This window comes from Schistosoma mansoni, chromosome 4 (genome assembly GCF_000237925.1).
Source record: "Schistosoma mansoni strain Puerto Rico chromosome 4, complete genome".
Taxonomy (NCBI): domain Eukaryota; kingdom Metazoa; phylum Platyhelminthes; class Trematoda; order Strigeidida; family Schistosomatidae; genus Schistosoma; species Schistosoma mansoni.
In genome coordinates, this window is record NC_031498.1 from 29035915 (window position 1) to 29048411 (window position 12497).

A 12497-nucleotide genomic window follows, 5' to 3' on the forward strand; every position below is an offset into this window, starting at 1 on the left:
ACGATGTATGATCAAAGATAGCGAAATTTATACTTGAATCATTGAGCCGTTTCTTCCTAGTATGGGACTACTCAACAGTGCTCATCAATCGATTCATGTTCTCAATTAAAGGTGAATCCTCTATTTTTTTCACGACTCATTTCTTTGGCTATGTTTGTAATCTGTTCTCTATATATGTTGTTTTCTTCACTTATTCCTGCATTCCTGTAGAAAATCTTGTTCGCTTAACCTGACACCGTATGACTTACTGATTTAACCCATATGGATACGTGGATTTGATCTATGTTGATATGTATAATGAATGCTGATTGATCTGAATATCGTACCACAAGAAATCTAATGACCTTCCCTTGATCTAGAATATCTATGTTTCTCCAGTAATATTCATATCCTTGACTATTTTTGTACGCTGAGATCGTTGATAAAATGCCACATTGTTTACCTTTCGGTATGTATTTCTGTATATTAAAATGAAAAAACATTCATATCGTCTCTCATTGCGCATTTTGAAAACGGTAAAAATTATTTTTTAAGTAATGTTGTACTTGTGTTCTTTCGACATTGGATATTGTAGTGTTAGTTACTATGCTAAGCCCACATAGCTTATCTTAGCTTCTGGATAGGCCAATCTATTCATTCTTCTGGAGTCACATTTTGACCTTGTTAATTATTCACTTATCAACCCTGACTTTTTATGTGGAGGGGTGTACATTTTATCCTATTCATCACATGCCTGTAACTCATTTTTGTTTGACTATAAACATCGATTAACGCTTGATTAAATCGAGTTGGCTCACACGTCTTCTCCACTGTGCGTCATTTCGCTTCTCCGATCGTTTATCTGGTCCAACGATTGTATGAAATGCAAGTATTCGAAATCCATTCTCGTATTTGACTCATTTAATTCCGTTATTCTCCAACGCTATTTAAGTCCATAACTATATATGAGGATTGGCGAAATGTATATTTCGATAACAAGCAGCATACGATCAAATTGGAGTCAAATACAGGGTCACTAAATGGGTGAGCCCGTCGACAACATCATCGTCCGATCCAATTGGAGTCAAAACATTGGGCCATCAACAGTATTCTTGTTTGTATGAAATTGAGTGAAGTAATTATGTTGGCTTGAGGATAACATTAGTTTCAAAGGTCATTAATACCCTTGCAACAATTTTTAAGATATTTTTCATTTATGTTTACTTGATCTATTTTTCTTAACAGTCATCTGAAAAATAAACCACAACAGCTGAAACAAGCATTACATGCATCGGAATCAGTCATGATGACAAAGATGCATTCGTTCTCCGCCTTCTCAAAAATCCTGAGTTTTAAAGATAGCTTACACTTAATTCCACAAGTTCATTCTTTCGTCAATCACGTTGTTCATGCCTAGTGCTTTCTATCGTCACTGGTATTGTTACTACTTCTACTAACCCATGATTTCTCTTGATTACTTCATTATACTGTGTTGATGTAACGTGACGGCTTGAAAAGAATCACCTATATATACCAGGCTTTACATTTCTTACAAATAACTGATTGGTTGTTTCCGTATTCAAATAAATACCAATCACTTTCAAGCGTAGTACCATGTTATAAATAAACTACGGAATTTACCAAATAATACGAGAACTTTTTTACCAACCAAATAAGAATTCGGATTTATGGGTTATTTAAATCTTATAATTGATGCCCAGAACTTCAATTGTTCGATCTCTTTTGGTATTTGTGCATCTTATCCATACTGCCTTGGTATAGTCACCAATCGCCATTCATTTGTGACTTAATGAGAATATCGAGGAAATCTATATAAAGTATACATAGGCCAAAAGAGACTGGCTAACTGCAGTCTTAAATATCAATAGAAGATCCAGACAACCAGTACATATAGATCAAAATTCACCCTGTTGTACAAGCCAGTGACCATCTGTACTCAGTAGCCATGAGGATAACGCAATAGTATTTGAAGCAAACGGGACTGAGTTTATGTTCCGGAATGAACAAAAACTCTGTGATCTAGGCACATCCATCCAAAAAGTCCTGAATAGGACAAAACGTGAATCTTAAATTTCACTACTAGAAACCATTTATCTATGCTTTAAAATGCAAGTAAATAAGAGTTTGGAAACGTTTTGGTATTGAGAGTGTAATCGATACGTGGTTGTGTTCTGTTTTTAAGTCCATAAGTTTGCTAATAAAAACATTGTTTTACTAAATATCATGGTTCTATCCACCATGTACTGTTGTGAACTACAAAACTATTTGGTGTTCCTCAATAAACCAAAGTGTCTTACATTAATCAGTCTCAAACCAAACAACTAGATGAGCTCTTTTTAAAGTGTAGTGTGGTCTACTTATATCCATATAAGTAGTCTATGACGATGGTCAGACATAGAATGTATTACAGTAGAAGATCGATAACGAAAGAACTGAGAGGAACGCAATTGGTATGGAAATGCATGAACAAGAAGAATCAATGATGATGGACTAATATTTGCAGAGGAAACGGTCGAGATTGAGAAAATTAATTAATAGTCTGCAAATTAACAATATACTACATGAATCTCATTTTTTACTGGGATATTCTGTAATTTCCTGCCCAATATACATTCGATTGTCCCCTACGTGTTCTTGCGCACTACGATTTTTTTAAAACATTTTGCTTATTTACTTACGCCTGTAAGTCCTCATGGAGGAGCACAGGCCAAACACCAACATTCTCCATCCAACTCTGTCCTGGATAATCCCCCCACTTATTTCCAGTTTCTATTCATTATTCCGATGACTGATTCCAATTCTCGATGCAGAATGTTATTTGGCCTTATACTTTTCCACAGCCTTTCGGAATTCCAAGTTAGCGGTTGCTTCGTGATGGAGTTTGATGATTTCCACAATGTATGTCCTATCCACATCCAATGCCTATTTCTAATTTCCTCCTCAGATGGAACCTGGTTTGTTCTCTCTGATAGTAGACTGTTTCTAATCGTATCCGGTCAACGGATATTCAGTATCTTGTGTAGACAACTGTTTATAAATACTTGTACCATTTTGATGATGGCTGAAGTAGTTCTCCACGTTTCAACTCCATACAGTAGAACTGACTGTCTTGACGTTCGTATTGAAGATTCTCACTTTGATATAGGTTTGCAAACGGTTGTTTCGAGTCGCATATGTTCTTCAATTGTAGGAATGCTGTCCTTACTTTGCCAATCCTCACATTTACTTCCCCCTCATTCATTGATGATACAGTCCACCTACGTGAAGGTTTCTACATCTTCGACAGTTTCTCCATCATGTATGATTGGGTTGGTGTTCACTATGTTGTGATTGAGGATGTTACTTCTTCCTTTGTGTACGTTGAAGCCTCCTGATTCAGAGGCTACTACTTTGTTTGTCTTGACCTGCATTTGTTTGTGTGTATGCGATAGAAAAGTTAGGTCATCTGTGAAGTACAAATCATTTAGTTGCATGCAAGCTATCCATTATATTCCATGTTTCCCATCAGACGTTGAGGTCTTCATAATCCAGTCTACCACCAGAAGAGAGAGGAAAGAGAAGAGTAAGTAGTCTTGTCCGACTCCTGTCCTTACTTGAGTTACATCTGGCAGCTGTTCTCCAAGCACGACTTCGTAGTATACTTAACTTATCTAAACAATATAACATATTTTGATAGGATACAGTTTAAATATCAATTAGATATTGAAATTGTCTTTTAACACATTTATTATGACTTAGGTAAATGTCATATTTTGACAGATTTATTCATTGACGCTTATTTAGCAACAAATCAGAACTCAACAATTTGACTATTTATAGTTTTGAAGATGATGGTCTCTAAAAAATAAATATTTTTATTTTCAGTCAATAACAATGTCCTTTTAACTGACATTATAAAAGGTTGTGCAGTACATTAGTATAATAAGTATCTATTAAATATATTATATCTTTCTTATTTCAAAGTATGCTCCCAAGTTGACCCTCTAAGATATTCACAATAAGAGTATAAAGTACATGTATCAGGCCTATCTATTTGAAGACAGTTTCATAATTTAGGCCCCGATATAACCACAGTAAGAATATATTAAACATATCTAGCAATTATCAATCTGTGAAGTCCGTTAACTATAAAATTATATATCAGAAGACAAATACATGGTCAAAACTTCCGTTTTCAAAATTTAATGACTGTGAAACATTGATTGTTGCAGTGAAATACATGAATAGATTACAAACTACTCGATCAAGGTTATCTACAGACAAAACAATTAATCGAAATAGTGCTACTTTTAAAAATGAAACTCTAAGTAACCAAGTCAGATTATTCAATGAAACTACACGAGTTATATTCACATTGGTTATTTAAATCTTTGGATTGATATTTAGAGCTAAGACTCATAAGTCCGTTTCGGCATATGTGCATCTTTTGCAGATTGCCCTCAAATTACCTTAAAGTCACAAGCAGTTACTTTAATATTAGATGATGTCTAGCAGTGGAATTCAGGATTTGCATTCCATTCTATTTAGGACTCGTTAGTTGAGTGTACCTCCATCCATTTGACTATAACATTAATAACTACTTCTAAATAGACGCAATACCACTGAAATATCTGACCAATTTTATTGTTTATCTAGCTTATCTAATCAGTTGGGATAATAATATTGCATAGGACATTTAATGAATAGATATGACCTTTGATTTCTTGATTAAAACACATCTCTTTTGATATTCTTCTCTATAAGCGGTTAAATCTGGTTAGAATAAAGTTTAGTTTAAATTACAGTGTAAGAAATATCAAAAAATCTATAAAACAAGGTATAATACTTTCAATCTTCATTAAAAGTTAAATTCTGATTGGTTATTTGATTTAGACCAATCAAAATTTTAGAAAAAAAAACAAATTATCCTATTTCAATTTTTAACTTTATATTATTCACTTCATAAAACCATGCTTAGTTAACATTAAAGATTCATTCTAAAATATGCTTGCTTCTTCTGTAATCATTGAAAATATTCCATTAATACCAGTGACACCAAAAATTGTTATAGAAATACCAAAAAATTCCCCTGATGAATTAAATTATAATAGTAAATCTAATATAAATTCTAGTTTAATGAATGATTTATTTATACAACCAAATAATCATGATTGGATATCTGGTACATCAAGTCCAGGATCATGTTTACAAAATTTATTAACACCATATTATTGGCCAACAAATCAACGTCACCTATTATCAACATATGAAAATTCTTCAAGTCATGAAAATCTTAAAGATGATGATATCAATAGAACACCTTCACCAATATTATTTACATCATCCTCATCAACCTCGCCAATATCTTCATTACATAATACAAATCAATATAGAAATTCATATTGTTGTATTATAAATCCAAGTAAAACAAAATATTATCCATCATTGGATAAGGATCAAACTATTGATTTTCAACATTCTAGTTCTACTTCATTAATATCAAATTATAATTTAAATAAATCTTTATACTTAGATACAGATCATTATACCTATCAACAAAAACAATATCTTCAATCTGATAGATTACCTTATATACATGGATCATTTAAAACTAAATCAATTACAAATCCATCGAATCGTTCTATAAGTCCATATTCTTTCTATAATTATTCACAATGTATACCCTATTTATCAATGGATAATCATCATAGTGATATAGATTTTATAAATTATCATAATGGAAATCATTATTCCGATAGTGTATATCTATCTAAAATGATGTTATCTAAAATACAAAAACAAACTATACGTCGTACATCATCACCATTATCATATCATAGTTTAATGATATCATCACAGATATTATGTAATTCATCAATTACTACAACTACCTCATCTAATAATAATAATAATAAGTCAGGTTACCTTAGTAACTATCCATGTAACCGACCTACCATTCGACAGTTATCCACAGTACAACGTTCTAATTCTTTACCGGAATTATCAACCATTATAAAATATAATGAATATAAAATTAATTCAACTATAAAATATTATACAAAAAAAATGAAAAAAAATGAAAAAACTAATGATCTATGGTATAAACATAAATCTATAGGGAGGTCATGTAATTTTCAATTAACTCCATTACAATCTAATTATATGTTACCATGTCAACAAAAATTATATTTATCACCTTCTATGAATCATCGTCGACATACAGAAGGTTGTAGTCATAAACCAAATACATCATTATTATTATTACAATCAAGTCGTCGTTCAAATTCTGTATGTTCACAAAATCATTGTGATTTTAATATGAATAATCATAATATTACTCATGAGAATATTATTAGTAGTATGCGCAATGTGAATTTTATCCATAATAATGGTAATGATTTATATGTTTCTAATCAATCATTCCTTCGAGCTTCTAATAGTCAACTAATGAATAATTGTAATCATCATATACAACCATCTATATCACTTTTAGTAAATTCAAGTTTAGGTAATGACCATAATAATGATCCTATTGTAAATCCCACTGATCTAGACTTAAATAAAACGGACATTGTACAGAATAGAACAGAATTACATGTGAAGAAAGGTGATTCATTTACACATTGTCTATGTTCATTAATTGTGCTATTAGTATGTATGCAATTATTTCTTGGTACTATATCTACTGCACTTGGATTATTTTTAACATGGAAAGTACCTGAATTAAATCCTATGGAATGTGCTTATTTATCTGGTATACCTGTAAGTCCTTTATTTTTTTAGTTTCTTTTTTGTATGCCCTGGTACGGCTGAGAGTGGAGAGAGTCCGCTCTCCCTCTCCAAATGCTCTCACATGGCCACGCGTATATAGCCACAAACAGAGAATTCCTACTCACTGTCTTCTCGTGGCATTACTGTTGTTTACGAAATTAAGAGGATGAAAAGCGAATGTCTGGCGCTTTAACGGGGTAAGTGGATGTGGAGTGTCCATCTAGGGGAGTTGGAAAACCCTTATTCCAAACCAATGGTGCACATGGACTCCAGTATCCTGAGAGAACAAATGGCGCATGAATCAATCATTGGTCACCGGCTACCATGGGACTGCATCTCCTCACGATGCTCTACTGCCTTGTGAATCAGATCCTTAGGTTAAAGGCTCCGGATGTTGTCGCCTAAGCATACCACCTGCTTCAGTTTGGGCACCTGAGCAGTATCACAGCCCTCACACAAACCAAATGAGATTTGTATGGCGCATATGTATCTGGTGTTTCCTTGTACCAATATTTATATGTTTAAATAAATAATAAATAAATTACTTACCATATGAGTGTATATAGTTTGTAAAAAACAAAAAAATAATCAGAATGGAGATTTGTAGAGATTGTAGTAATTTTAACAGTTGAATTCATTAGTTGACCTAAGCTGTAGGTTAATCGTTTGAGCGTGAAACTGAAGGTCTTGGATTCGAGCCCTCCCTATGGAATCGTAGAAGTGCATTGCTGAAGAGTCTCATGCTAGGACGAAACAGCCGTCCAGTGCTTACAGGTTTTCAATGGTAGTCTAACTTTGATCAACACATGAAGTTAACTGTTAAAAACAATAATTTTATGATTCTGCAAGCAAAATTTAAAATTCTGTTCACTTTAAATTGATAGCTACATCAACTAGGCCGTTGTTTTGAGCCCCTACTGATATGTACTATATTCTTTTATCATTATTCTTTCTAACAGAATATATTTATATGAAGATCAATTACCGCATAACTATCATTTAATATCCCTTTTCTTTATCAAATTTGACATTGTTTTGTACAATAATACTACATTGAGAATAAAGAATACTATCAGAAGGGGTTTTTGTGGATATTATAGTAATCTTGATAGTTGAGATCATGAGTCAATTGAAGCTAGACCACAATGGAAAATCTGGAAGCAGTGGACGGCCGTTTTGTCCTATCGTGAGACTCCTCAGTAGTGCGCATCCACGATTCCGCCTCGTGAAATTCGAACCCAGGATCTATCAGTCTCGATTTCGTGTGTCGGTTGAAGTTAAACATTAACACCGTTGGATGCCGGTCGGCTCAGTGATCTAGAGGTTAGGCGCTCGCGCGCGAGACTGATAGGTCCTGGGTTCGAATCCCGCGAGGCGGGATCGTGGATGCGCACTGCTGAGGAGTCCCATACTAGAACGAAGCGGCCATCCAGTACCTCCAGGTTTTCCATGGTAGTCTAACTTCAATCGATTCGTGATCTCAACTATCAAAATAAAGAACATATTATATAAAAATAAACATCTTGAAATAATCGCTACAATAAAACCAATTAGAGAAATATATTGACAAAGTTTACTTAATGTGATCTAATTTTTCTCTTTTCTCTTTTCTTTGTTCTTTTTTTTCTTTTTTTTTGAAACATTATCAATATAAACAAAAGACGTAGATGACATTTTACAAGAGTTTGGTATATAATTAGTTAACTTGTACTGAAATTAGTTGAATGTACATTTGAAAATAAAAAAAACTGTCATTGTTGACAGTTTTCTTCTTTTTTTTTAACCACTAATCAACTGTATCTATATGTATGTACACATTTTAGTGTGTGAAAAAAATGTATTTCGATTGATACATTGAGTGCAAATATGTATTTCGATAAGTTGATACCTTGGATATACTCCATTAGATGAAAACAGGGGGGGGTTTCAAAATGATTGTTTGTGTTTGATAATTAATCAACGTTATTTCTTCATAACGTGGCAATATTTTCTATTATAAGTAAAGATGGATAGTGAATAGTAGTGGGATCCAGGATGCGCATTTCATCCTATTTGCAACTCATCAGCTGGATGTACCTGCATCTTAGAGTTAATGTTCACTCCAAGCCTCGAACCCAGTACCATTCACGTGAAACGTCATCGCGTTAACTACTTAGCTACTGAATCCAGATAACTACTAGTTTTATGTAATAAGGTGGACAATACAAAAATGAATATTTGCTATTGTTGTAAAAATTGTCTTTAAAAAAATACTTTATTTGTACATATCTTTGAATCGATTTGATGAAATGTCTGGTATTTATGTACATATGCGTATTGGTCATATTTCCTACCTAATAATTCAATGTTTGTAGTAGTTGGATTTAGTTGATAGGGTATCCTGAACTCAGGTTTCCTTATATTGAATACTCGTTACTAAGGCATACCTGTGTTCTTTAGGTAACTGACATTGTCTGGTGGATTTGAGCCCTCATACCCCAGCTTCATAGACTGAAACTCTGCCAGTGAGTTAGTTGAACCCAAACCAACCTCCTGCAAGATTGATTGATCGCTGAATAGTGACTAATGAGCTAGACAAGCCAAAAACTGACACTACACTATCATTAAGCAATTGAAAGTTCAATTTATAAAAGTTAATATTTAAAAACTGTTATTCTAAATTTCTCAGCAACGCATACTTAGATCTCTTTTGAAGAAGCAAACAAAATACTTCAATCAAACCAGTGTATTCATATGATTATACAAGCATTAGTTGAGATTTAGAATAATTACAAAGTTAATTTAAACAAAGAATATTTACTGAGCTAAATACCATTAATTCTCACCTCAGATTCATATTTTTCGGTGTACATTTTTGTTGACATAGCTGCATTACGTAAGCGTGTTCATCTAACAGCTCCTCAGTAAACCTTGAACTCAATAATTTTCCATTATCTTATTATCATCATAGATAGACATTAACACCATTGGATAGCCGACTCAGTGGTCTAAAGGTCAAGCATTCGCTCATGTGACCGAAGGTCCTGGGTTTCAATCCCCCGTACTGAATCGCGGATGCCTACTGCTGAGCACCCTCATACTAGGACGTCACGGTGGTCTAATGCTTTCACGTTTTCTAAGGTGGTCTAAAATCAGTCAATTCATATCTTATTATCATTAAAACAGACTATGAAATCTATTGTGACTATCTCAAAACTCTTAAACTATATTCATCTTAAATGATAAATTAATCCGTTAATTCTTTCAGTTAACATGTGATAACTAATATTATATTCAGTTTAACAACATAATGATCAAAATTTCCATTTGTTTAATTACTTCTGTTTGTTTAAATATGTAAAATGCACACTAATGCAACCAAATTCCAAATGGACTACATGCTATTACATGAAGGATATTCATATATTGGATCAGTTAGCATTACATAAACTCAATCTACATATTTCTAAAAGGTGTTTCCCCTTTATGCTTTAACCTAATTTAAGTGTTAAAGTATTTGTTTATGACATTGTACCAGGTTCGAATCCTGGAGTGAACATCAACTCTGGGATGCAGGTACATACAGCTGACTAGTCCTAAATAGGACGAAACGTGCATCCTGGATTCCACCGCTAGCTTTTTTATTTCTTAATTATCTTTATTGTTAATGTGATGGAATAATTTCAAGATTGTCTGTTCAACTTCAGCAGTAAATTCGTAATATCTACATATTAGATGATAAGTTATAAAGAATGAATTTTCCCTACATTCATACAAAACATTCATTAGTTTCTTCGTATCGATAAGCAATGGTAAAAAATTAAAACTTTTTAAAAAGATGTTTGGTTGTATACAATTTGTATGTGACTCCTCTGGAGTAAATGACAACGGCCCCTATAAGAATCATATTTAGAATATTTAGACACATTGTTGAGAGCATCATATTTAGACTACTGAATTGGTTTTCAATCGATCATATATCCGATTTCAAACAACAGGTCCTGGGTTCGAATCTCGTGAGGCGACATGGTGGATGCTCATTGCTGAGGAGTCCCAAAATAGGACGAAACGGCCTTACAGTGCTTCCAGGTTTTCCATGGTGGTCTAGCTTCAATTGACTTATGAATTCAACTATAAAATTACTAAAATGTCCACAAAATCATGTCTGATAATTATCACTGAGTTTTATCGTTAGAAAATTCGTACATCCAATCAGCTGAGAATTCCAATATTAGGATAAAACAACTAATTGATGCTTACCAACTCCTTCTAGTTATTCAATTAAAGTTAGTTCATGGAGTAAAATACAGCTTAAACATAAAATATCTGTTTCATTGTTTCTCATTGTGTTTCTTTTTTTCTTAAATATTTCTTCAATATAATTTAAGTATATACAACCTACCTGTTCACTATTATATGCATATATACATATGAAGATATATAAATTGTAGTGATTGTTACCATGGTGTGGGTTACTTATATCCACATAAGTATAGATTGCAATAGAATGCATTTCAGTAGAAGATTCATAAGTAAAGAACGGGAACGAAACGCAATTGGTATGAAAATGCATGAACAATAAAATCTAAAACAATGGACTGATATTCGCAGAAGGAACGGTCAAATTTTAGACGATGGATTTTTATTTTGTAAATTAACTATTTACTATATGGTTCTCAGATGTTAGTGAGATATTCCGTAATTTTATGTACAAATACGTTCGGTTGTCCCCACTCATGTTCTTGTTTACTACATTACTACTTATGTCAGTGTTATTACTAATATTACTACCATTATTATTATTAGTAGTAGTAGTAGTAGTATTGTTTTTAATGTGATCATAATTACTGTTATCAGTTCTGTTCCTGTTATTACAACCATTGACAATACTATAACTAGTAAATAAGAAATGGTATAAAATGGGGACACGATTAGTTATTAATTATGATAAGAAGTTTATTTCATAGATTGTTTTATGTTTACTTTCTTAATAATGAATAGAATATATAAGTTAAACTGTTAATTAGATTAGAATTACTAACAATACTACTATTAATAATGTTAGTTAGTATTATTGTTAATTTTAAAACATATGTTTCATTAGAAAGAAACAAGAAAAGAATAATAATTAAGTAAACTTTATATACATATATGTACATCTATTTAATTTGTTTGTTCTTTGTTTAGATATTACTCATTCTTTTTTAGTAATATATATAGTCCATTATTATTCTATCAGATTTATCAGTGAAATATCTAAATTAGTTAATAAATTTAATACTTGAAATCATGAGTCGATTGAAGCTAGATAACTATGTAAAACCTGGAAGCACTGAATGACCGTTTCGTTCTAGTGTCGGACTCCTAAGTAGTACGCATTCACGATCCCGTCTCGCGAGATTCGAACCCAGGATCTGTCAATCTCGCGCGCGAGAGCTTAACCTCTAGATCACTGAGCCGACCGGCATCCAACGGTGTTAATGTTTAACTTCAACAGATCCACGAAATTGAGCAACCGTTCACCTATTGCCTTCAGTGAGTTGATATCTTACAACAGACCTGGTTCAACTCAACTGGTCACTGTTTCTCACTAGAACTCTAGGAAATATCTCTTGAAGTCAGTCACTAGTGAGCATATGATCATTATCAGAAGGCGTTTTGTGGAGATTTTAGCAATTTCATGACTGAAATCATGAGTCAATTGAAGTTAGACCACCATGGAAAACCTGGAAGCACTGGACGGCCGTTTCGTTTTATTTTATTGGACT

General features: G+C 32.9%; 1 protein-coding gene across 1 annotated transcript; it reads left to right on the top strand.

The window, feature by feature from the left end:
* Positions 1–4983: 4983 nt before the first annotated feature.
* Smp_151840 (hypothetical protein) lies at positions 4984–11854 on the top strand (the record flags this gene model as incomplete). The annotated part of the gene is made up of 4 exons (XM_018797417.1): positions 4984–5401; positions 5513–5845; positions 6098–6741; positions 11834–11854. 4 exons carry the CDS (start codon positions 4984–4986, stop codon positions 11852–11854), a joined length of 1416 nt encoding a protein of 471 aa, XP_018652461.1.
* Between the last annotated feature and the right edge of the window lie 643 nt (positions 11855–12497).